Source organism: Maylandia zebra, linkage group LG3 (assembly GCF_041146795.1).
Source record: "Maylandia zebra isolate NMK-2024a linkage group LG3, Mzebra_GT3a, whole genome shotgun sequence".
Lineage (NCBI taxonomy): Eukaryota > Metazoa > Chordata > Actinopteri > Cichliformes > Cichlidae > Maylandia > Maylandia zebra.
Genome location: NC_135169.1, coordinates 10,141,830 through 10,169,081, shown reverse-complemented (window position 1 = coordinate 10,169,081; position 27,252 = coordinate 10,141,830). Strand labels below are relative to the sequence as shown.

General features: G+C 44.0%; 2 protein-coding genes across 4 annotated transcripts in view; one reads left to right on the top strand and one right to left on the bottom strand.

Annotated features, from left to right (window-relative positions):
- Positions 1-27,252, top strand: part of LOC143416657 (uncharacterized) — a 376,067-nt gene that overhangs the window by 299,162 nt on the left and 49,653 nt on the right. The window lies entirely within an intron of this gene.
- LOC105940552 (E3 ubiquitin-protein ligase TRIM21) lies at positions 1,186-18,550 on the bottom strand. 3 transcript variants are annotated; one of them, XR_013095273.1, is made up of 3 exons: positions 17,572-18,550; positions 12,762-12,863; positions 11,280-12,059 (listed from the first exon to the last, which is right to left on the bottom strand). XR_013095273.1 is itself a non-coding variant. In XM_024799416.2 (2 exons), exon 2 carries the CDS (start codon positions 3,940-3,942, stop codon positions 2,284-2,286), a length of 1,659 nt encoding a protein of 552 aa, XP_024655184.2. In that variant the 5' UTR covers positions 3,943-3,951; positions 17,572-18,533; the 3' UTR covers positions 1,186-2,283. The 3 variants fall into 3 exon arrangements, 2 of the variants coding, with proteins under 2 accessions (XP_024655184.2, XP_076735487.1); XM_024799416.2 differs by lacking the exons at positions 11,280-12,059; positions 12,762-12,863 and adding an exon at positions 1,186-3,951 and having other exon boundaries at positions 17,572-18,533; XM_076879372.1 differs by lacking the exons at positions 11,280-12,059; positions 12,762-12,863; positions 17,572-18,550 and adding exons at positions 1,186-3,951; positions 16,778-17,086.

Sequence of the window (27,252 nt, the reverse complement as noted above, 5' to 3'; positions counted from 1 at the left end):
ATCAGGAACCCTCATGTAAACTTTTATCAAGTAGAAAAAAGTTAGCATTGATCCTCCAGCTTCACTGTGTTTGTGTTATGCTGTTATGCTTGCGATCACATAGCACATCATTATATACCAGCTAGCTTCAGTAACCCTACCAATGTCACTGCTGTTTAGTTTTCTGTCTTCATTTGATAGCAGTGCTGTACGTTTGAGTTTTTTCAGAAATTTCTCAGTCAGAAAATTACATATCATGTTTAGCTTCTTCTAACTTCTAACTCTGTTAAATGCAACAAATTCTGTTTTCATGGATGCCTGGATGTTAAACTTAATAGTTACACCTGGTAAAGCAGCAACGCTGATCTTTTTATTACAGATGAAAGAATTTAGTCAGTTTGTAACTCTCAGTGACGCAGCAGTGTTTGTTTGACTTTAGGACCTGAAGAAGACGGCTGATGTTTCTTGGGGCTTCTTTGTCTGTAGGTTTTCTTACTGAAGCTTTCACACGGTAACATCCATCAAACATTTCAAGCACTGCATCTTTTCATGGAGACGGAGTTTTGGACCCAGATTATTGGCCCGGAATCTACGGTGAGTGTAGACACTGTAGACTTGGGCCGATAGGAACGCTGAATCCCACTGTAGACGACCAATCGTCTGGTCGATGGAAGATACGTCACGAAAACAACAACACGCAGCGGAACAGCGAAGAAGCCGGTGTTCCAGATTAACTGGTGTTGCAGATTAACTGGCGTTGGTCGAACAGATGTGTGGTAGACTTGCTTTTCAGGAGCCGCTACCGACAAAACAGCAAATAAACACCAAATGTGTCATCTGTGACACTTGTGAGGTTACCTCAAACACACTCCGTCAGTCTTCATGCTGTTGAACAGCAAAATGTTTTAAAATGTCGTGAGTTTACCTGGTGATATTCTCATGCATGACGTGATCGCGAAAACAGCAAACAATTAACACTACGCCGATCCTGTTCACAGGACAGCAAGAGTAAATCTTGTCTTCATTATCGTTCCCCTCATATGTTTTATTTCTCCGATTTCAGCGTTTCTGCTTCACAATTAAAGTGTGCAGTTTACTTTGTGTGCAGTCAAAATGGAGTCGAGTCAACCAGCACCACCTCCGGCCAAGTGCCTTTTCCGATTCATTTTGATGTGCTGAGAATAAATAACCAATACTCAGAGCAGGTCCAGTCAAAAACAAATATTTATTACGCACATATGTGGTAGATCCACCCGACACCACCCAAAGTGCAGTCTGGTAGATCTCAAAGAGGAAATACACAGCTAACTTCCCCCCTCTAAGGCACCTCACTTACAGTCTCAACACTCTTTCACCCCAAGCTGTTTCCTGTTATTCTCTCTTAGCAGCATAAAAATAGGCGATGTCCTGTGCAACTCTGCACAAAGCTTCCTGTTCTGCACAGTTTCAGTCTGGCTAAATAACTTAACCCTCTACAGCATAGCATTGCCCTGAGGCAACAAACCACATTTTCATGCCTTACACTGGCCCTTCAAAAAAAGACAACACTTTTTTTTTGTCAAATAATGCAACCAGACACATCTCTTTCCAATAAAAATGATGAGTTGAAGGTGGGGTGACTTTCATTTTTTTTTTTGGGGGGGGGGAAGGACCCCTTTCTGCAAGCTGCACTACATGAGAGACATCTCCATTAGGAGGCAAGATAAAGATCACTATTTTACATGTTTATAGTGAAATAAATGTATATTAAAATATACTTGTATGTGCATGAATATGTTAAGAAGCATATTTGATTGTTTGTTCTACTTTTTAAAATTTACTTATACAATAAAACTGTTCATTTTCATTCGTTGCCTCAAGGCAACACTGCGCAGTTAGCCCAATTTTTTTCAGGCAATATAATGCATTTTCTTTTTTTTTTTTTTCTAACCTTTATTTAACCAGGAAAAGTCCCATTGAGATTAAAAACCTCTTTTGCAAGGGAGTCCTGGCCAAGAGGCATATGTGTGTAGAGATGTGTTTGTGTGCATTTATATGATCATAGTCAATGTTTTTTACTTTACAATAAAGCTCACTGTCCTCACTTTCTGAGCACAGAAAATGCACATTCCCTTTATTGTTGCAGTTTCAGAAAATGAAAGAACCAGTAAACTTCTTAAGAGCTCATCTACTTTTTGGAGTTTCTGGGTTCATGTTTAGCTGTTTGGATAGCTAGTCAGACTTCTAGCTAGGTCAATTCAGACACTGTAGAGTATTTACACTCAATATGTTAATTTCTTCCCTTCAATAAAAATCAATCATTCATCAAATAAAATCAGTCGTTGATGTCGTTTGATTGACAGGACAGATGATCAGAGGTGCAGAGTTTTTACCACAATAACTTAGACTTGGACAGAAGAATGGGTGGAGTTTGTGAGTGAAGGAGCAGCCAGTAAAGGAGTACATCAGAGCTGCAGCACCTACATCATAAAAAGAGACCAGACCCTCCTCATAATCCACAAACACCCCCACCTTCTCAGGACCAGGAAGAAGAAAGAGACGGACTGGAGGGTCAGCACATGCTATGTACTCATTTCCATTTCTCAGCACTACAGTCCAGAAACCATTCTGAGGACTCAGTGTGATGTCTCCCTTCCTGTTGATCGACTCTCTGGCCACTCCTAAATCCCATTTAGTCTTTCCTTTAACCTGAACCTCAAAGTAAAATCTGCCTAAAGAGAAACTCTGCTCTCCTAAAACAATAGGACAGTAAGAAAATCTCTCTGAGTTGTCTGGAAGTTTCTTCCTCACATCACCACAGTACACTTGTTTTCCATCATCAGACAGGATTAGATTAGTTTGTGCTGTATCAGGATCCAGAGTCACATCCACTGCATACTGTTGGACCCTCTGCAGCTCAGCCTCAAACAAGTCATTCATATATTTCCAGACTGTCTCGTCCAGCTGAGCCACAGCTCTCACCACAGTCCCCTCATATGATGGTGGATGAACTCTGACCTCTGTCCAGTCCTTGCTGGGTGGAGCTTTCAGGGAGGAGAAGCTTTGGAGGAGGTGGAGGTGGTCTTCAGAGCGTGAGAGCTGCTCCACCTCAGAGCTTCTCTCCATCAGCTCAGAGATTTCCTGTTCCAGATCTTTGATGAGACCTTCAGCCTGTTTCTCTGTAGCTTCCTGTTTGTCTTCGATCTCCTTTATGAACTTTTTCAGGCGTCTCTCAACAGACTCCTTCAGAGCCGTGAAGACCTGAACACCTTCTGCTTTCTGTCTGTCTGCAGCATCTTTACTCATCTTCACCGACTCTGTGATCTCCTGAATCTTCAGTCGTCTCTTCTGGATCATCTGCTGAATCTCAGCCTCTGTCTTCTCCAGCTCTGCCTTCTTTCCTTCATATTCTTCTCTCAGAGGAACAAACTCGTGGTTCTTGTGGTCTAAAACAGAGCAGAGCGTGCAGACACATGTCTGGTCGGTCTTACAGAACAGCTCCAGGAGTTTATCGTGCTTCGTGCACATCCTGCCTTCCAGGTTCTCCACAACATCAATCAGCTGATGTCTTTTCAGAGCTTCCTTTTTCTGATGAGGCTCCAGGTGAGTCTGACAGTAGGAGGTCTGACACACCAGGCAGGACTTCAGGGCCTTCAGTCTGGTTCCAGTGCAGAAGTCACAGGGAACTTCTCCTGGTTTGGCAGCTTGTTGCTCTGAGCTGCTGCTGCTGGCTTTCTGCTGAGCTTCACGTCTGAACTGAGCAACCACCTCAGAGATGAAGGTGTTGACCCTCAGCTGAGGTCTAATGTTGAAAGTCTCATTACACATGGGACACTTACAGCTCTGATTCATGTCCCAGTGCAGACTGATGCAGGTTTTGCAGAAGTTGTGTCCACATGGTGTAGAGACTGGATCAGTGAACACATCCAGACAGATGGAGCACAGAAACTGATCTTCAGATCGCAGATTGCTGGCAGCAGACATGTCTGCACTCTGAGGGAGAAAGAAGAGAAACATTTGATTCAAAATTCACTTTAAATTTCATTTTACAAAGAGAGAAACAAGCGTCAGTAGTCTGAGGAGCTTGGAGAGAAAAGCGAACAGACTTCTATAAGTTTTAAGAAGTTTTAGGTTTCTTTAAGTTTAGTCACAAACTCAGGATAAGGAAGAAGATGACCTTTTCCATTCACTTGATGCGATACATCATTAATATTATTCTGGATCCATTTCTCATAAAACATTGATTTATTTTTGTCTTTAAAACATTTGTTTGTCCAAATCAAAGATTTATGCTTGTAGAGAAGAAGCCTTTGATAAAGCCACCATCATCTATGTTTGTGTCTGATGACATGTTTGATCCAGTTTACCTTGAAGATCTAAGCTGATGTATGGAACTTTAACCTATTTAAACCCTTGATTATCAGGATGATTTAGTAAACATCTGTTTAAATACTGAGATTTATTTTTCCACACAAAGTTATAAAGTGCAGCATCGACTGTTTTTTGAATGATTTAGGAACATCTATGACTTTTACAGGATACACTAAGTGAGATAAGTCCTCTGTTTTAGATAAAAGGATTCTACCTTTCAGTGATTGATCGCTCAGGAGCCACAGATCAAATCTATATTTGTCATTTTTGGAATTAAATGTTAAAAATGAGAGATAACCCTCTGAGACTGACATTCCCAAATAAGTCACTTGTTGTTTGACAGGAATACCTTTGATTTCTTTATGGACACAAGCCTATCTGAACAGGACACATTTTATGTTTAAAGTCAGACCTGATACTTCAGAAAAAGCATTAATGCAGTTCATCATTTTTGATCTGAACTCATCTTTAATGAAGACAGCTGTATCGCACAGTTACGGTGTAACCTTGGTTCTCTTAGTGAGAGACTATCTCTCCACACCGTTACATATTCCATATGTACGGGGTAACTCTGTAAGACAACCAGTGAGCAGACAGTGCAACCGAACTGCCGTGAAGATGCCGGGAGTCAATGACAACGCACCCTAGTCAGGGCTTCGTAGACGCAAAGGCCGAGCCAGGGGGTGGAGGCAGCAGTCTGCAGACGCCAGACTGGCCCGAACCGGTCGTGCAGGACGCAGGACCGCAGGTGATTGGCCGCTCAAGGTCTATGAAGGACCACAAGAGCCACGCGCATCGAAATAAAAAATTCTGTGCTTAATTAATGAATTGTAGAATAAAACCTGCATTTGTAAATTCATTTTTGAATTCAAATTTAATAAACTGATTTTTAAAATGCTTTTTAAGTCTTCATTTCAAAAAACATTTTCGAATTCCACTTTAATAAACTGCATTTAAAAAACCTTTTTTGAATTGCACCTTAATAAACTGCAGTTCAAAATCCATTTCCCTCTCCTGTTCGCTCAGGAATTAACATGTGGATTAGCATTTGGATTAGCAGTTGGATTAACAACTTCATTTTAAAAATCCTGCTCCTATTCAAATTAGCCACACCGTGGGATGTAAGGAGCTCTCTGATTGGTTGGTCAGACACAGGCTGTCTGCCAGCTTGGATTTTTCTAGCTCATAGCTTCGCCCTGCTACAAATTGTGTGTGCTTGTACAAAGGCCGTTCAGCCTCGGGATTTACACTCGGCTCGACACGGATAAGTTTAGAATGAAGGGACCCTGCAGCGAAACGGAGAGCTCAACATCTGACTGAGTGCCTGTTTTCACAGTCTGACCACCTGTTTAATGGTGAACAACAACTGGTGCAACAGTGCGAACGTTGTTCCTCTCACACGCTCCTGCACACCAAATCTGGAACTACTGTCCATCATGTGTCGTCCCTTTTATCTACCTCGGGAATTTACATCGGTCATTATAAGTGCCGTTTATATTCCACCACAAGCGGACACGGCCACCGCCTTATGCGAGCTGCATGAGGCACTCACACAGCACCAGACACAACACCGGGACGCTGCGCTTATTGTGACGGGGGACTTTAATAGCGCCAACCTCAAACGCGCAGCGCCGAACTTTTATCAACACATCACCTGCCCCACCAGGGGTGAAAGGACACTGGACCACTGCTACACTATGGTCAAGGACGGCTACAAGGCACAATCCCGCCCTCCGTTTGGCAAATCTGATCACGCCGCCATCTTCCTCATGCCAAAATACAAACAAAGGCTGAAACAGGAAGTTCCGGTTCAGAGGAAGGTCGCGCGCTGGACGGATCAATCAGTGGCCGCGGCCACTGATTGATCCGTCCAGCGCGTTACAGGACGCACTCGATGACGCAGACTGGGGCATGTTCAGAAACAGCTCCGATGATGATGTCAACGTGTTTACGGAAGCGGTTGTGGGATTCATGGGGAAACTAGCGGATGATACCGTGGAGACAAAGACTATCACAACGTTTCCCAACCAGAAGCCGTGGGTGGATAAAACCATCCGCGACGCTCTGAGATCCCGCACCGCTGCCTACAACACGGGACTCACGACGGGGGACATGGACCCGTACAAAGCCGCGTCATATAACGTGCGGAGGGCGGTAAATCAGAATCAGAATCAGAATACTTTATTGATCCCTGGGGGAAATTATTTTTTGTTACAGTGCATCATTTTAAACCAACATTAAGACAAGACAGACAATACGCTAACTAAGAATAGTACAATATATACATATATATACATACATACATACATACATAAGTCACTTATAAATAAATATTTGGAAAAGAAACATGTGTAGTTCTAGCAGCAAACAGTGTGTTAAGTGGATGCGTTGTACAGGGAGATGGCCACAGGCAGGAATGATTTCCTGTGTCGTTCAGTGGTGCTTTTCGGTAATCTCAGTCTCTCACTGAACGAGCTCCTGTGACTGACCAACATGTCATGGAGTGGGTGGGAGGTGTTATCCAACATTGTCTTTATCTTGGACAGCATCCGCCTCTCCGACACCACCTTGAGGGAGTCCAGCTCCATCCCCACAACATTGCTGGCCTTACGGATTAGTTTATTAAGTCTGTTGGCATCTGCGACCCTCAGCCTGCTCCCCCAGCATGCAACAGCATAGAGGATCGCACTGGCCACCACAGACTCATAGAAAATCCTCAGCATTTTCTGGCAGATGTTGAAGGACCTCAGTCGCCTCAAAAAATAGAGACGACTCTGGCCCTTCCTGTAAAGTGCTGTGGTGTTTTTAGCCCAGTCCAGTTTATTGTCAATGTGTACTCCAAGGTATTTATAGTCCTCCACAATGTCAACACTGACCCCCTGGATTGAAACAGGGGTCAAGTGTTTCCTGGTCTTCCTGAAGTCCACGATCAGTTCCTTGGTCTTTGCCACGTTGAGCTGCAGATGATTCTGCTCACACCACGTGACAAAGGAGTCGACCACAGCCCGGTACTCTGTCTCATCATCCCTGCTGATGCATCCAACCACCGCAGAGTCATCAGAAAACTTCTGAAGATGGCAGGTCTCTGTGCAGTGGCTGAAGTCTGTGGTGTAGAGGGTGAAGAGGAAGGGGGAGAGGACAGTCCCCTGTGGTGCCCCTGTGTTGCTAATCACCTTGTCAGACACACACTGTGGGAGACGTACATATTGTGGTCTTCCTGTCAGGTAATCAACAATCCAGGACACCAGAGAAGCATCCACCTGCATCGCTGCTAACTTATCACCCAGGAGGGTCGGCCTGATGGTGTTGAAAGCACTGGAAAAGTCAATAAACATGACCCTCACAGTGCTCGCCGGCTGGTCCAGATGGGTGTAGACACGATTGAGCAGGTAGATGATGGCGTCCTCTGTTCCGAGACGAGGCTGATAAGCGAACTGAAGGGGATCCAGATGTGGTCTTACTATGGGTCGCAGCTGGTCCAGGATGAGCCTTTCCAGGGTCTTCATGATGTGGGAGGTCAGTGCCACGGGCCTGTAATCCTGGGGGCCACTGGGACGAGGCGTCTTTGGTACAGGGACGAGGCATGATGTCTTCCACATCACCGGGACCCTCTGCAGACTCAGACTCAGCATAAACAGTTTATGAAAGACTCCACACAGCTGGGGGGCACAGGCCTTGAGGACGAGGGGACTCACTCCGTCTGGTCCAGCAGACTTGCCTGAGTGAAGTCTCCTCATTTGCATCTCAACCTGGTATTGAGTGAAGGTGATGGGTGGGGGAGGGGTGTCAGGAATCTCACAGGAGGCAACATGTGAAGAGAGAGGCTGGCACAGTGGTGTGGCTCTGGATTCCAGGCTGACTGCAGGTGAGGTTGTGGGGGTGGGAGCAGACACTGTGGTGTCGAATCTATTGAAAAACAGATTCAACTCGTCGGCTCTATTCTCACCTCCCTCAGCTCCCCTGCTGTTGGTTGGCCTGAATCCAGTGATGGTCTTCATGCCCCTCCACACCTCTCTCATGCTGTTCTGCTGGAGTTTCCACTCCAGCTTCCTCCTGTAATTGTCCTTAGCCTCTCTGATCTTGTCCTTTAGTAACACCTGGACCTTCCTCACCTCCTCTTTGTTGCCCCCTCTGAAAGCCCTCTTCTTGTTGTTGAGGAGGGCTTTGATGTCCTTAGTCACCCACGGCTTGTTATTTGGGTAACAATGAACAGTCTGAGCTGGAACAATGGAGTCGGTGCAGAAAGTTATGTAGTCTGTGATACACTCAGTAAGCCCATTGATGTCCTCGGCGTGAGGCTCACAGAGTGTTTCCCAGTCGGTCACCTCGAAACAGCCCTGTAGTTCCGCTATTGCCTCCTCTGACCACCTCCTAACAGTCCTGGTGGTCACAGGTTCCCTCCTCACAATTGGCACATAGCGGGGGGTGAGGTGAATCAGGTTATGATCTGACCTACCAAGTGGGGGGAGGGAGGAGGAGCTGTATGCATCCTTGACGTTAGCATACAGTAAGTCTAAAGTTTTCTCTCCCCTGGTGGGACAGTCCACATATTGTTTGAATGTTGGTAGTGTATTGTCCAGTGATACATGGTTGAAGTCACCCGAGATCACAATAAAGGCACTCGGGTGCTGAGTCTGTAGCCGAGCTATGGCAGAGTGGATAGTGTCACATGCAGCTGTGGGGTTAGCAGAGGGGGGAACATAAACAGCCACCAAGATGACGTGAGAGAATTCCCTGGGTAAATAATACGGCCTGAGTCCAACAGCACACAGTTCAGTGTCCGGGCAACAAATCCTTTCTTTGATTGTTATGTTGGCAGGGTTACACCACCGGTTGTTAACTAAAACAGCAAGCCCACCTCCTTTACGCTTACCGCTAGCGATGCTGTCCCTAAAAGAGGCGAAGCAGCGCTACGGGAGGTAACTAGAGTCACAACTCCAACAGAGTGACTCTAGGAGCCTGTGGCGGGGACTAAGGACAATAACGGACTATAAAGCACCAACAACCGGTATGACGAACGCGGCCGTGACTCTGGCAGACGAGCTGAACACTTTCTATGCTCGCTTCGAGGCTGCAGCTAAGGACTCCAACGATGCTAGTGCTAGCGGCGCTAACGGCTGCAGACAGGAAGATACTGCCAGCACCGGAAACGTGCTCGTCATCTCCGAGCATGAAGTAAGGAGAGCCTTCAAGAGAGTGAACACCAGGAAAGCAGCAGGACCAGACGGCATCCCAGGTCGTATCCTCAGAGACTGCGCATACCAGCTAGCTCCTGTGTTCACGGAGATATTCAACATCTCTTTATCTCAGTCGGTGATCCCCACATGCTTCAAAGAGTCCATCATTGTTCCTGTCCCGAAGAAACCCGATGGTGATTTTCCGTTTTTATGGGCCGATGGGTTTTTTTTGTTTTTTTTTCGTAACGGTGTAAAAACTGAAATGTGGTGGATTGGCCAGATGCTGGGAGATGTGTAAAAATAACTCAGTTGTTTGGTGGTGGCTATGGCGGAGCGTCCACAGATTCAGTAACATTAGCAAGTGGTGGAGGCCAGCGGGTGAGGCTGAAGGAGGAGAGACCCGAGGCGGCCGCCAGTCCGAGTGTCAGGTGAACTGAACTTCAGGTAAGAAGTTATGAGATACAGTCTATCTGGGTCAGATATAAACCAAGTTTAGGTGGAGTTTATATTCGTTATGCTGACTTTTTAGTCAGTTACAATAACTCGTACTGCGTGCTAGCTAGCATGACGGAGTTTCTATACAGCTGGGTGGGTGCTATGATGTTACTGATAGTGAACTTTATTTTATTCATAAGGTTAATTATTAGAGTTGCCAACCGGAAAAAATGGAATCGTCCCGTATTGAGAGAAAATATTACGCGTTTCGTATTGAGCTGAGAAGGAACACAGTTTGTCCCGGACTTCAGCTAGAATAGAAAAAGACACAAAGCTGGAGTTATTCTGTGTCTTTGCTGCACAGCTGCCTCTTCTTCTCTCATTCTCCCCCCTCCCTCTCCTGTTTCTACTTCAATCATGAAAACTGATCAATGATCAGCTTTTCTCTCTTGTTTGTTTATCGCCCACTTTGCGCCAGAAAGAGGAAACCAGCGGATGTCGCGCTAAACAACAGCAGCACGTTTAAGCTTGATCAGCTGTTGTTAGAATTTATTTAATATTAATTTCTAGTATCAGCTGATGTTTGCTGGAGCCACAGCTGTAAAGCTGCTGGTCATGATGTCGGTTTGGATATGTGGTGAGAGGGAAACATGAAGATGAAACCAGGAGATGTCCTTACTGGATCATCAGAGCTGTGATGGAGAAACAGGTTTACCTTTTAGGTGACATGAATGAGTTGAAGTTATGAACTGTTTCTGAGAGACAAATAACACCAGGATCCTTTTCTACGTAGCTTACAGCTGGTAACTGTGCAGGGGCGTGTCTAGAAAGTTTTGCCAGGGGGCCAGGCAGGGCATTAACAGGGAAATACTTTTCTTTCTTATTCTCATTTAAAACGTCTAGCTTTTAATAGAAAGGAAGTGCACTTTATTGATCCCCGTGGGGAAATTCCTCTCTGCATTTAACCCATTCACTCAGTGAACCAGTGGGAAGCCATTGGGCACCCAGGGAGCAGTGTGTAGGGACGGTACCTTGCTCAGGGGTACCTCAGGGTAGCTGTTCAAGGGAATCGAACCCCCGCCCTTCCGATCATGGGGCCACCACTCTACCTACTGAGCTATCCCTGCCCCAATAAGTAATTATCTGAATCTTACATCCAAAGTTTTTATCTGATATAAAATGTACATCATACATCATACATATACCAACAAGACAGTGTACATCACTGTCACAACAGCCTTCGTTTTCATTCAAAGGCTTTATGGCTTTTCCTATAATAACTGGTGGGCCGGTCTCTAGTCAAAATGCCTGGGCCGATTTTTTGTCCCAGTCCAGCCCTGATGTGTGGTAAAGACAGAGGTGGGTCGAGTATCCAAAAATTGTACTCAAGTAAGAGTAGCATTACTTTAAAATATTATTACTCAAGTAAAAGTGAAAAGTAGTCGTCAAAAAAGTTACTCAAGTAAGAGTAAAAAAGTACTTGGCGAAAAGACTACTCAAGTAGTGAGTAACTGTTTGAAATGTCCGATTTATTTTATAAATAAATGCTATCAGACAAATAAAAATAAATAAATGTACAAATTTTAGTATTTTCAAAAGGAATAAATGTAAAAACATCAACAAAAATAAGGCACAACAATTCTAATTTCCAGACTTCATTTTTTCACAACATAAAGCTTTTTTCACCAATACCTGCAGTAAATAATATAAATATATAAACAGTGCAAACAATTTCCAGTGACAAGATATGCTGTAAACTTTATATTCATTTCTGCTCCAAATGGCACAGCAGCCTCAGGTAAAAACATTAGCATGAGGCAACTTTAACATATGTTCATACAAGGCAGCTCAGTTTACCATAAATTGTATGGGTTTGCATTTATTTCTGCATATTTAGCAATGCAGGGAGAGCTGTATTGACTTTGATCGACAGCTTCTTGATGTGAGGAACGCCATGCAATAGATCCACACCTCCAGTGAATGGACATGAAAGGTACCTCTCCAGCCCTGCTTCTGGCTTTCCTGACCCCATGGATCCATCATCTTCGTCGGTTAGGCCGCTGTTTGTGCTGGCCTCATCCAGCTCTGAGTCTAGGTGATGTCTGATGAAGTTGAGACCTGTGGAAAGATGTAAGGTTTTCAAAAGAATTAGGTCTGGTCATTATAGTGCTGTATACACTGCCAAGCTGCAGATGTTTGTTTGGAGCTAGCCTCCAAAAGCTGGCCATACACATACACAAAAAATATTGTGTCTGTGTGAGTGAAAGACAGAGAGGGAGAGCCAGAGACAGATTTTGTATGATAAGCTTCATGTTACGGACGCACAGTTTGAGCACTCAGGTCACATCAGAGCATCAGGCCGTATAGTGTGAGACCTGCATCGTGACCTATGAACTTCTAACCCCTGAGATTCAATTGTACAGTTTGAGCAGGAGCTGAATAACGTGACTGAAAACAATCGCACAGTGTTTGCCCAGCTTAATGTAGACTGTTTAAACTAAACAAGCTGCTGCTTCACATAATAAACCCTGTCAGCCGCAGTATTGCTTCTGTTTTAACAGTTAAAGCAGTAGAGACGAGCTGTTTGCATGTGCGTGGAACTCTAGCGTCATTAACCAGGCTAGCTGTTAGCTTATAGCTCACGCTAGCTAACCAGCGAGCCGTTAAAAGACAGCTGAAGCTGCACAAAACACCCACAACCTTATCTCACTACAACGTAGCGCCGAAAATATGACTCGCAGCTCGAGCTCGACACAGCTGCTGTAACATCAGACTGACATCCAGCAAACCACAGCTAAAAGATATTTAGAGAAAACTTACCGTTTCCTCAGGTTACACGAGTTGAGTTGTTTCACGCTGAAAAGTTGTTGTTTTGGCTCTCACTGAAGACACCGACGCTGAAGACATAGCTGTTCTTTTGTGCTGCTTTTAAGAGAAACATTCTTAGTATATGAGGCCAAGGGTGTTCATCCTCTTCAGCTCTAGCGTAGACAACTGGCTCTTCTTTCCGTGTGTCCGCTACTTTGAAACGCTTGGGCCGCTCTGCCCGCCACAGTTTCAAACTGGTCATGTGACTGCATGGCCACATCTGATTGGTGAAAAAGTTACCGGAAACTCCACTGGCGGCATGTTATCTAATGTGTTAAACTAATTATTTTTTTTAAAAAGTAACGAGTCGAATTTTGCAAATGTAGCAGAGTAAAAGTACAGTTTCTTCTTCACAAATGTACTCAAGTAAAAGTAAAAAGTATCGTGCAAAAAAGGAACTTTAAAAGTACATTTTTTTCAAAAACTTACTCAAGTAAATGTAACGGAGTAAATGTAACTCGTTACTACCCACCTCTGGGTAAAGACAGATAATGAAATGTAATTATTAATACAATATACATCATGAGAAACAAAAGCTGAAATTGATTCATTTTAGTACTTTTCTCTGTATGCTCTGTGATCATAAAGGCCTTAAATTCTGTGATATATACTGTAAATGGTTTTCACAGAGGTCTTAAAGTAGTTAAATCACTGCTGATAGTCTGGTTGTTTATATTTTCACGTTTTTGTGTCAGTAGGGCTGTTTGATGACGATTTGGACTCCTCTGGGAGATGAGGACACACCCACATCTGTTCCATACTGCAGCCATGGATGGTGTTACGGCTCTGAGGCAGTGGTGTGGCTAATTTGAATAGCAGCAGGATTTTTTAAATGAAGTTGTTAATCAAAATGCTAATTCACATGTTAATCCCTGAGCGAACAGGTAAGGGAAATGTTTTTTGAAATGACGTTTATTAAAGTGGAATTGGAAAATGTCTTTTGAAATGAAGTTTATCGCTCAACCGATGATGCCATCTCCACTGCACTCCACTCAGCACTCACACACCTGGACAAAAAAGACTCATATGTTCGAATGCTGTTCATAGATTTCAGTTCAGCATTCAACACCATAATCCCCCAACAGCTCATTCAAAAACTGGTCCAGCTGGGGCTCAACACCTCACTGTGCAACTGGCTGTTGGATTTCCTCACCGGAAGACCTCAAGCAGTACGGGTCGGCAGTAATACATCCAGCACCATCATTTTAAACACGGGGGCCCCGCAGGGATGTGTGCTGAGCCCCCTCCTCTTCACTCTGCTGACCCATGACTGCACTCCATCACACAGCTCCAACCTCTTCATCAAGTTTGCGGACGACACAACGGTGGTGGGTCTCATTAGCAACAGGGATGAGACCGACTACAGAAGTGAGGTGAGACGCCTGGCCACGTGGTGTGCTGACAACAATCTCTCTCTGAATGTGGAGAAGACGAAGGAGATTGTCGTGGACTTCAGGAGAATGCACACCCAACATGCTCCTCTGACCATTGACGGAGCGTCTGTGGAGAGAGTGAGCAGCACCAAGTTCTTGGGTGTGCACGTCACAGAGGATCTCTCCTGGACGTACAACACCACAGCACTGGCCAAGAAATCACAGCAGCGTCTCTTCTTTCTCCGCAAACTAAGAAGAGCAGGAGCACCAGCCCCCATCATGTACACTTTCTACAGAGGCACCATCGAGAGCATCCTGTCGAGCTGCATCACTGTGTGGTTTGGAGCCTGCAATGCGTCCTGCCATAGAACCCTCCAACGCATAGTGAGAGCTGCAGAGAGGATCATTGGTGTCTCTCTCCCCTCCCTCCAGGACATTTACAGCACCCGTCTCACTAAAAAAGCCCTTTGCATAGCGGCTGATCCCACACACCCAATGCAAAGCTTCTTCAAGCTGCTGCCGTCAGGGAGGAGACTGCGGAGTCTCCAGGCCACCCATACGGAAAAGAAATAGTAAAAACTTATATGTGATTACTCATGAAAGTGGCCACTTTCATGAGTAAATCATATAAGGCTTACATGATTTACTCATGAAAGTGGCCACTTTCATGAGTAAATCATATAAGGCTTACATGATTTACTCATGAAAGTGGCCACTTTCGCATTACTTTCATACATTGTTTTAGTAAGTATCCAAAACATACAAGTTTCATTATATAATTTTTCAAGGGATCTTATATCTGTTTTCACACTTATATGCTTTTCATACAAGTTTCACACAAGACAGATACAAACTTTATAATATTTATATATATATCTTTTCCATATGGGCAGGACCAGCAGACTGAAGGACAGCTTCATCCATCAGGCTGTCAGGAAGCTTAACTCCCTCCCGATTCTGCCCCCCTCTCCCCTCTTCTCCACCACGGTCTCACTGAACTCTGTCACACACACACACAAACACACACACACACACGCACTCACTGGCCTGCTCCAGTCACTTTGTGGAGCATTGGACTGCCATTACCTCATAAGACTCTGTTGTTACACTATCTCTTACCGTATACTACTACATCTCCATTTGCACTATTTGCCTATTTTGCACCACTATGCCTCCTTACTTGAATATTGTATATTGTATATTGTATATTGCATAGCTTTTTTTTTGTTATACATAAAACTGTATTGTATTTATTTAAACTTTTACTTTTTAATTATTTTATTTTCATTTTTCTAATCACTAGGGTTTGAGAGTAACGCAATTTCTATTCTCTGTATGTCCTGTACATGTGGCAGAATTGACAATTAAAGTTGACTTGACTTGACTTGACAGATGGCCCCGCCCCTCCCTGAGCCTGGTTCTGCCGGAGGTTTCTTCCTGTTAAAAGGGAGTTTTTCCTTCCCACTGTTGCCAAAGTGCTGCTCATAGGGGGTCATATGATTGTTGGGTTTTTCTCTCTATCTACTGTACAGTATAAAGCGCCTCGAGGCGACTGTTGTTGTGATTTGGCGCTATATAAATAAAATTGAATTGAATTAAATAGCGCTTTTCTACTCTGCCTGAGCACTCAAAGCGCTTTATACAACTAATTCACTCACTCAAACCCATTCACACAAGCACTTCTTCTAAGCTCCTAAGTGCTCTATCTAAGATTCATACACATTCACACTCCGATGGATGCATCGGAGAGCAACATGTGGTTAGTAGTTTGCTCAAGGTTATTTGGCATGCAGAATGGAGCAGCCTGGGATCGAACGACCGACCTTCTGGGTAGTGGCTGACCTGCTCTGATACCTCAGCTACAGCCACCCACTTCAAAAACACTTCTTAGAATGACAATCAGGTTTTAGCTCATTACAGTTCTGTACAGTTACAGAAGGATACAAATAATTATCAGTCAAACTGTTTGTTGAAATAATCCCATCCGATAACACGTGAGAACAATAGATGTGTCACATTCTTTTTGTTATGATGATTTGTGATATGAGGTTCAGTTCTACGGTGGTGATCGCAGGGTGTGCACAGGTCAAGTGCCACTATGACCCTCCAGAAAATAACGAGGACAGGGGATGATCGTTCAGCTCTTTAATGGCAGATTTAGTGTGGGTGTGGGTATGTGTGTGTGTGTGGTTCTACAAACAGAATGGAAAACAGAACACAAATTACAATCAAATTATAGACAACAATAATCACCATATAACATATTACAGCCACATACTTGTCTTATAGGCCCTAATACTAAGCTGGCGGCTTTTACTTATAGTCTGAACCATATTTGACAACAAAGAAAATAAACATCTTCCCATCACTTAACTCTTGTGCCCCACTCACTTATGATGCCAACTAAAGAAGGCAAATACACATAACAAATCACCAACTCAAACTGAACTCAGTTTGGCCTAGGCGAACTTAGCTTAGCTTAGCCCGCTTAGCTTAGCGATAACTTAGCTTATAGAAAATGTACAAACAGAGGACGTCCAGAGCAATAAAACATACAGGCTATCCTTCTTACACAAGAAATATCCTGTAACTCACCAGTCTTATGGACGCACACTCTCATTGAACCCACATAAACTGCTCCCGAGCATAACTTGTGATTCACACTGCCTTCATGAACACCATTTTCCATCCCAGTCAAAACATTACTCACAAAACGGCCGCGCCCTCTAGTGGCGAGGCAGAAAACTGCATCACAGTCCTGCCTTCAGAACACTTTTGTAACCCACAAACTGAACGGTCACTCTCATTTTTCACATTTTCACTAAACTAAATTGTATTTTATCTAGTTGGTTGTAGCGGAGGCGGAGTCAGTTGGATCCGCTCTCCCTGCCCAGCGACGCAGGGGAAACTAATTCTGTCAGGGATACCCACCTTGGCACAAGACTGCCCATGGTCTTTCCACACTCACCACAGTAAATGCAGTGCATCATGTTGTCAGTGTTACTGTATCTTAGCCAGAGAAACTGGTCAAGCCACTTTCTTTTCTCATTACCCACAGCTACATCCACTTCCATCAGGCCCAGGCTACTCACCTCTCTCTATCCGCCTGCACTTTCAAATGCGCCCACACACAGGAACATATGGACCACAGCCAATCACAGAGGTGACTATCTCTGATTGGTTTAGACCACGAAATGGGCATAATGTGTGTCTGTTGGTGACCACTCGGACACTTTCAGAGACTTTTTCTTTTACTCGAATGGCTGGTCGCACCAGTAAAACCTAGGATTTTTTTTTAGTCGCACCATGGAGAAATGAGGTGGTGCTCTAGAGCCCTGAACAGAGTGAAGATTTGTGTAGAAGCAGGAAGTGTGATCAGCTGCACTCACCACTGTTGCTGAGAGGAACCTGATGGACTCCAGTGAATCTTCTTTTAGAGACAAACAGGACTCGACTGCAGCTCTGCTGCTGCTCTCTCACACTGTCACTTCTGCAAAATGACGTTGAGCTTCTTGTTTTTCAGCTGTTGCTCCGCCTCTTCCTGCCTCTCCCTTTACAGGAATCAGCCGGTCTGTACTCAGTGACTGTGTGCAGCGGGTGGAGGAGTGAGGAGTGGTGTGTGGGTTCACACAGTAATGACGGCCTCAGGTGATCAGGAGAAACTCACCTGGATTTCCTTTTTCCACAGCAGACTGAGAGCTTCAGGTGGACCCTGAAGGAGGTCTCAGACACAGGTGGTAAAAGTACACACAGTCTGTACTGAAGTAGAAGTACTACTGTTAAAAATACTCCAAGTACTAATTCAACTTCTTTACTGAAGTAAAAGTAAAAAGTAGTGGCTGTGAAATGAGAGTAAAAAGAGCTGATTGAAGAACATTTCTAACACGTGTTTATACAAAGCTAACTGAACCATGTGCTGCATCAACGTGATAATAAAATAATATTATTCACTTTGTTTCTAATAAATATTCCCAGCTTGAATCAGACAAGTTGAACATGAGCAGAGAAAAAGAAGCAAATCCAAATATTCCTGTGTTCAGTTTTCTCCATTTACAGGCCGACTGTGCCTCTAAACAGGAACATGAGCAGGAAGAGGCTGAAGTGGATTCAGCAGGTGGAGGATGCCTAACATCAGCTGGAAAGATTTACTGTGACGTTTGTTTGCTGTTTTCGCCTCGTGCACGAGAACATCACCAAATAAACTCCAGACAGTTTTTAATATTTCACTGTTCAAGAGCAAAAAGACTGACGGACTGTGTTTAAGGCCACCTCACAAATGTCACACATGAAATATTCAGTGTTTATTTGCTGGTTTGTTGGCAGCAGCTCCTTAAAGTCTGTCACACATCTGTTTGACCGTCTCCAGTTAATCTGAGACACCAGTTAATCTGCAACAGCAGCATCAGGCGGCTCAGCTGATCTCTGGTGTGTAGCTGCTGTGCTGCGGTCCCATTCCTCAGTGAAAGCAACAGCAGAACAAAAACTCTCTCCATCCACATGTTTGAAAAGAAAGCTTTTAAACAGATGAACACACTCAGTAAAGGACAAAGAAAGAAGTAAGAAAAAATTAGAGTAAAGAGTAAAAGCAGGAGCAACTGAAACAGGCTGCATGCTAGCTGACGCATGCTAGCTGACGCATGCTAGTTGACGCATGCGCACTAGACTTGTAGTAATAGTAATAAAGTACTAAAATTACTTTATTGTTATGGTTTTAGTTACATGAAATCCTGCATCAAAAAGAACAACACAGCGATCACAGACATGTTTCTGCCAACAAACCAACATTAACCCAGAACAGCCTCTAAAACAACCTGCTGTGGTTTGGAGTAGAGATTCCTGAGTTTACCAGGTGCACCTGAAGGCAGCACAATTTAAACCGTAAATAATGATGTAGGTGCGCAAATCCTTTTCAAGCTTCACAGCATCAAATGAGCCGGCTTACGTTTGTTGCACTTCTACACCAAGTTTTACGCTAACGTTTCTTCGTTGCTGATTTTTGTTCCACAAACCAAAAGAACAAAGATTCAACCTTTAATATATTTTCATGTGTGTTTCAAGCACTATGACATATCACACACACACATGCTGAGTGTGTCACTGATAAAGCTGTGACACAGCAGCTCACTCAGTCCAGTCCAGGTAACAGACTCACCTGTTAGCAGCAGCTCTGCCCTCACAGAGCTCAGCTGCTTATTTCAGTCAGCAGGAAACATTAATATTATGGACTACAGCCGTCTGTCAGGGCCGTTCAAGGACACAACGTCACACACAGGTTTAAACTGTTAGACTCATGAATACCCACAACGTTCGATGCACATTTCTCTTTAACAGGAGCAAACGGCCTGATCAGATAATATAAGAACTCATAAAAGCTCATTTATGTAAATCTCTGCTTGGACCAGTGAAACAGTCTCACACTGATTAAACACCATCACTACTTCAGTAATGACAGAGGGGCGTAGGCGTGCTCGTGGGACAGCTTCCTCCAGCTGTGGAAACCAGATGTGGAAGCAGACTCCCTGATGTTGCAGTCCAACACCAGTGTGAGCAGAGAGGACTCAGCTGCTGGGCGGAGCTTATCTTCCTGTCCTGTTCAAATCCAGCATGAAACTCTTCTTATGTTCCCTCTTCAGTCTGATCCTGTCTAACAAACATCACTGTTCACCTCCTCCTCCCTCTGCACTCAAAAAAATTAAACGTTGACTTTAATTAAAATTATTTTGTCAACAGGTTCCACGAAATTGCATTGTGTTAGTTTAAAGCAAAAATCTTTAGTTCATCTAATTTTAAAAAACTACTTAAGATTAACAAGAGATATTTAAGACTAACTAAATCAAGTTCTGTTGTATGAACATAGATGATATATTTACAGGTTAGATAGTTTCGTTACTTCAACACATTTCTTATTTGTGGCAGTAAAATGTTACATTTAAGTTAGATTAATTCAAATATTACATTTTCAGCCACCTTGTGCTTTATTAATTAGTTTTACATAAATCTATTTTGTCAACAGGTTCCACACAAATGAATTAAGTACATCCAACTTATTTTTTAAAATTTCTTTTATTGCCAACACATTCAGTGAGCATTTGTGTAAAACCGGTCCGAAACAAAACACGACAGCTCATTAGGGTTAGTAATTAACAGTATGTAGACAGATGCAACATCACGACTTTAAATTAAATGTCTGTATCTGCCAGAAATAGAAGAAAAAAACATTGAAGACCACATAACACATTGATAAGATGACACTTGAGTTATGCACATGTGATGCTAGTAAGGTCTGGAGTGTTTTTTCTTTTAGTGTCTTAAATGAATAGCAAAGTTGCTATTTGCAATGATTGCTTAGGGTCAGTCCAGTAACACAATGCCAATGAAGTGCTTTCCTTTAACAATGCAAAGTGAAGTGTCCACCTCAACAGCCACAATTAAAAAAATTAATGTAATAATAATAATAATAATAATAAATAGCCCACTGATATTAGCAATCAAAGAAAATTATATCACCATCCCAAATAAAACTTTAATAAAACATGCCAACATTATGGTCTAACAATAAAACAGCTTGTCAGCGTTCGGTTTTTTGCAACAGCACAGCAGTAACCATTTAACACTTGCCACTGTCAACGTTTATTTTACCAGTGTTTGGGCAAAAAACTTCAGTTGTAAACATTTTAACATGGAAACAATTGTTCGTCTTTAAAAGTCCGCAAATTATACATTCATCCTGCATTCCTAACTTACCCTTATTCTTAGTATGTATTGCAATTACCTTTACAATGCATACAATGTAACACAAACTGAATATGAACATATTTCCACCTCATAACAATATGCCTTGAACGCTAATATACACACCACCCTTCAACATTTCTGGTGCAGTATCATCTCTCAATTAAATCCTTTGAATCTCAATTAAATCCCCCCACAAGAGTAAAATCTCTCAAATTGTAGTAGTTTACAAACTTTTCAAAATTTTCAAAATTTCTCTTAAATGTAATTTTCCCTTTATCTGTCATTTTCAACAAATTACCATTTTATCCCATTCAGCCTCCGAAAAACTTCTGTCCATCTGACAGAACATTCATCATCCAAATTAAGGGTTGGCTTATTCATTCAGTTTATTCTTGAGCAACTGTACCTTGGTCAAGAGTCTGCTGACATACAGATGAAGGAAGAGCTTCTGAAGTACTTCAAAGAAAGCTTTCAGTCTTGAGGTTAACTGAGATTTAGTGCATATATCCCACCCATTAAGAGTGCGCATGCAGAGGCCAGGTCTTCCAGGTCATGCAGGACACACTAAATGGTTATACCCACATCGGCTGAAGGAGTGCTGGGATCAACTCTTTCGATGGTGAAGATAGCAAGGGTCATTTGTTCCAGCTCCCTCTGAACAGCTGTAGCGTAACTTAGACAAAAAAACATAGAAAAATGGCATCCAGTTTAATGAAGTAAACACACTATTAGGAACATGCACCCCAGTGAGCCACTACAGGGAGTGTAGAATTATTAGGCAAATGAGTATTTTGTCCACATCATCCTCTTCATGCATGTTGTCTTACTCCAAGCTGTATAGGCTCGAAAGCCTACTACCAATTAAGCATATTAGGTGATGTGCATCTCTGTAATGAGAAGGGGTGTGGTCTAATGACATCAACACCCTATATCAGGTGTGCATAATTATTAGGCAACGTCCTTTCCTTTGGCAAAATGGGTCAAAAGAAGGACTTGACAGGCTCAGAAAAGTCAAAAATAGTGAGATATCTTGCAGAGGGATGCAGCAGTCTCAAAATTGCAAAGCTTCTGAAGCGTGATCATCGAACAATCAAGCGTTTCATTCAAAATAGTCAACAGGGTCGCAAGAAGCGTGTGGAAAAACCAAGGCGCAAAATAACTGCCCATGAACTGAGAAAAGTCAAGCGTGCAGCTGCCAAGATGCCACTTGCCACCAGTTTGGCCATATTTCAGAGCTGCAACATCACTGGAGTGCCCAAAAGCACAAGGTGTGCAATACTCAGAGACATGGCCAAGGTAAGAAAGGCTGAAAGACGACCACCACTGAACAAGACACACAAGCTGAAACGTCAAGACTGGGCCAAGAAATATCTCAAGACTGGTTTTTCTAAGGTTTTATGGACCGATGAAATGAGAGTGAGTCTTGATGGGCCAGATGGATGGGCCCGTGGCTGGATTGGTAAAGGGCAGAGAGCTCCAGTCCAACTCAGACGCCAGCAAGGTGGAGGTGGAGTACTGGTTTGGGCTGGTATCATCAAAGATGAGCTTGTGGGGCCTTTTCGGGTTGAGGATGGAGTCAAGCTCAACTCCCAGTCCTACTGCCAGTTTCTGGAAGACACCTTCTTCAAGCAGTGGTACAGGAAGAAGTCTGCATCCTTCAAGAAAAACATGATTTTCATGCAGGACAATGCTCCATCACACGCGTCCAAGTACTCCACAGCGTGGCTGGCAAGAAAGGGTATAAAAGAAGAAAAACTAATGACATGGCCTCCTTGTTCACCTGATCTGAACCCCATTGAGAACCTGTGGTCCATCATCAAATGTGAGATTTACAAGGAGGGAAAACAGTACACCTCTCTGAACAGTGTCTGGGAGGCTGTGGTTGCTGCTGCACGCAATGTTGATGGTGAACAGATCAAAACACTGACAGAATCCATGGATGGCAGGCTTTTGAGTGTCCTTGCAAAGAAAGGTGGCTATATTGGTCGCTGATTTGTTTTTGTTTTGTTTTTGAATGTCAGAAATGTATATTTGTGAATGTGGAGATGTTATATTGGTTTCACTGGTAAAAATAAATAATTGAAATGGGTATATATTTGTTTTTTGTTAAGTTGCCTAATAATTCTGCACAGTAATAGTCACCTGCACACACAGATATCCCCCTAAAATAGCTAAAACTAAAAACAAACTAAAAACTACTTCCAAAAACATTCAGCTTTGATATTAATGAGTTTTTTGGGTTCATTGAGAACATGGTTGTTGTTCAATAATAAAATTATTCCTCAAAAATACAACTTGCCTAATAATTCTGCACTACTGTATAGTCCGTTATTGTCCTTAGTCCCCGCCACAGGCTCCTAGAGTCACTCTGTTGGAGTTGTGACTCTAGTTTCCTCCCGTAGCGCTGCTTCGCCTCTTTCACCGCCCTCCGCACGTTATATGACGCGGCTTTGTACGGGTCCATGTCCCCCGTCATGAGTCCCGTGTTGTAGGCAGCGGTGCGGGATCTCAGAGCGTCGCGGATGGTTTTATCCACCCACGGCTTCTGGTTGGGAAACATTGTGATAGTCTTTGTTTCCACGGTATCATCCGCTAGTTTCCCGATGAATCCCACAACCGCTTCCGTAAACACGTTGACATCATCATCGGAGCTGTTTTTGAACACGCCCCAGTCTGCGTCATCGAGTGCGTCCTGTAACGCGGCCACCGATTGATCCGTCCAGCGTGCGACCTTCCTCTGAACCGGAACTTCCTGTTTCAGCCTTTGTTTGTATTTTGGCATGAGGAAGATGGCGGCGTGATCAGATTTGCCAAACGGGGGGCGGGATTGTGCCTTGTAGCCGTCCTTGACCGTAGTGTAGCAGTGGTCCAGTGTCCTTTCACCCCTGGTGGGGCAGCTGATGTGTTGATAAAAGTTCGGCGCTGCGCGTTTGAGGTTGGCGCTATTAAAGTCCCCCGTCACAATAAGCGCAGCGTCCCGGTGTTGTGTCTGGTGCTGTGTGAGTGCCTCATGCAGCTCGCATAAGGCGGTGACCGTGTCCGCTTGTGGTGGAATATAAACGGCACTTACAATGACCGATGTAAATTCCCGAGGTAGATAAAAAGGACGACACATGATGGACAGTAGTTCCAGATTTGGTGTGCAGGAGCGTGTGAGAGGAACAACGTTCGCACTGTTGCACCAGTTGTTGTTCACCATTAAACACACGCCGCCTCCCCTTGACTTCCCCGAGTCCCGTGTCCTGTCCATGCGGTGAACCGAGAAGAACTCGGCCGGCTGGATGGCGTGGTCCGGCACCGCTGGGTTCAGCCATGTCTCGGTGAAGCAGAGGAGATTGCAGTCCCGAATGTCTCTCTGGAACTTTACCCTGGCCCTGAGGTCGTCAAGCTTGTTCTCCAGTGACTGGACGTTGGCGAGCAGGATGCTAGGCAGAGGTGTGCGGTGTGCACGAGCTCTCAGCCTGTTCCTGACGCCGGCTCGCTTCCCTCTAGGCCGCCGCCGCTTCCCTTTGTTCTCCCTCAAGATCTCACTCGGCCAGCTCGGATCCGGAGTTAAAAACTTCGAATTGTGAGTACATTGTAAACCAATAGAAACAAGAGTGTCACTGTCATACCTAATGTACCCAATGGTGATGATTTTGCCGATTTAGAAACGCTGAAAACTAACTTAAAAAACAAAGACAAAGAAAAAGTGGTCGGAGCAGTCGTGACGGCAGCCGACCTCACCGGCGCCATCTTCTCACCTACACCTACTCACCTACTCACCTTCTCATCTACTCCACACTCAACCAACGTGGAGACAGACATAAAGAGACGCTGTACACACGATCACACTCCCCAAGCGTACTCTAAGAACCGGGTCTAGGTACCCTTGCCCCTGGAGGGGGGAACTGCACCCAGACCCAGGTGGTGTTACCCTTTTCCCTGTGGTGGGGAGATGCAGACCGCCCCGACTCCGAAGCAGCAGGGAGGCCCCACACTCCAGACCGCAGTCGGACGGCCAACTCCTCCTCCTAGCCCCCCCGCTCCAGCAGGCCGTATGTACGTTCACGTTCTCTGCAGCCCTGAGCTCCTCCGGCAGGAAAATGTAGCACAAAGTGCTTTACGTGGTTAAAAGCAGCCCAGCCCACCCTCCAACTCACTCCCCACACTCTCATTAACATAAATGATGTGAATACACACATATCCCCCCCCCACACACACACGCACACTTAAAGAGTAAAAATTGGGCTGGGTTCACATGAGCCAAGTGAGGAAACACTATAACAGGGAGCCGTCTGCACCGGGAGCCGGTCACAGACTGCAGCCTCCAGGCTGGGCACACAGCAGGAGAGAGGCCAAGGAGCCCCCCAACCAGGCTGAGAGGACCCCAGAGCCCCAGCAGCCACGGTCGATCACAGCCCCGGTGCAGAGAGCCCCCTCCCAGGAAACACTGGAGATATGAAACAATAGGATATATACAGGGTAAAATGATAAAATAAATAAGAACAGGATACAATATAAATATAAATAGAGTAAGAAGATTAAAAAATGAATAAGAATAAAATCAATAAATATTAGTTAAAGCCTAAATTAATAATAGAATAACAGGATAGAATAAATAAGCATAAAATAAATAAACGCTAAGTAAAAGCTAAATTAAAAAGGTGGGTCTTGAGCCTGTTCTTAAAAACATGTACGTTCTCTGCGGCCCTGAGCTCCTCCGGCAGGCTGTTCCACAGACGAGGACCATACCACTGAAAAGCTGCCTCTCCGTGAGTATGTGTCCTGACTTTAGGGACAATCAAAAGGCCAGTACCAGAGGACCTCAGGGTCCACGAGGGTTCGTATGGTAAAAGCAGATCTGAGAGATAAGAAGGCCCAAGACCATTAAGACATTTAAAAACCAATAAAAGAACTTTAAAATCGATCCTGAAACACACGGGGAGCCAGTGCAGCGATTCTAAAACCGGTGTAATGTGGGCCCGCCCTCTGGTCTTCGTCAGCACACGAGCTGCCGAGTTTTGTAAAAGTTGTAAAGTTGAAATATTCTTCTTAGGAAGACCAGAGAGCAGGGCAGTAATCAATGCGACTGGTAATAAAAGCATGCATCAGCATCTCCGTGTTGGCCCGAGAGAGAATAGGGCGGACTCTGGCTATATTTTTTAGATGATAAAATCCAATTTTGGTTACATGTTTAATATGTGGGATAAAACCAAGCTCAGAGTCAAAAATAACACCCAGGTTTTTCACTTGTAGCGAAGGACATAGTGAAAATGCCTGTAATTTAGACAAGAGTTTCTCTCTCTGAGCCTCAGGACCGACGATTAAAACTTCAGTTTTGTCCTGGTTAAGCTGTAAAAAGTTTTCTGCCATCCAAGATCTTATATCCAAGATACAGTTAAAAAGGGCATCCACTGGTCTGGTGTCATCAGGAGACACGGAGATGTACAGCTGCGTGTCATCAGCGTAACTGTGGAAGTTCACTCCATGCCTCCTGATGACACTGCCGAGAGGGAGCATATACAAGTTAAAAAGTACAGGGCCTAGAACCGACCCTCGAGGCACACCACATATCATTTTATGGATCTTAGAGGAGCATGTATCCATACTCACCATAAAAGATCTGTCAGAGAGATAGGAAGTGAACCAGTTGTGTACAGCACCAGAGAGGCCCACCATGTGTTTTAGTCTGTTTAAAAGAATAGCGTGGTCTACTGTATCAAAGGCTGCGCTTAGATCCAGTAGCACCAGGACTGAGAGCTTTTGGGAGTCCCAGTTACATCTAAGATCATTTAAAACCTTTAGGAGAGCCGTCTCTGTGCTGTGGTTCACCCTAAATCCAGACTGGAATATCTCCAGGATCTGTCTATCATTGAGAAAATCATTAATCTGAGTAAAAACAAGTTTTTCTAAGATTTTACTTAAAAATGGTGAGTTGGATACAGGTCTGTAGTTATTAAAATCATTACAATCCAAATTGCTCTTCTTCAGAAGGGGCCTCACCACCGCCGTTTTAAAGGCAGCAGGGAAGACACCCAACTGAAGAGAGCAATTCATCATGTATAAAAGCTCAGCCTCAAAAAATCCATAAAGTGTTTTAAAGAGTGAAGAAGGGATTGGATCTAAAAGACATGTGGTGGGTCTCACTGTGGAGAAAACTTTCTGAAGGTTCTCAGCATTAACCAGGACAAAGCTGTCCAGTGTCTCCTCAGGTACAATCGAGCCCTCCGCAAACTGCTCACAAAGAAGTTTTCTAACTTTTCATTTTCTTTTAACAAGTTACAAAACAAGCAGCTGTTGCTAGGTTAGGATCTAACAAAGCCTTAGACTCAAGTCACTCTTCTTTTTTCCAA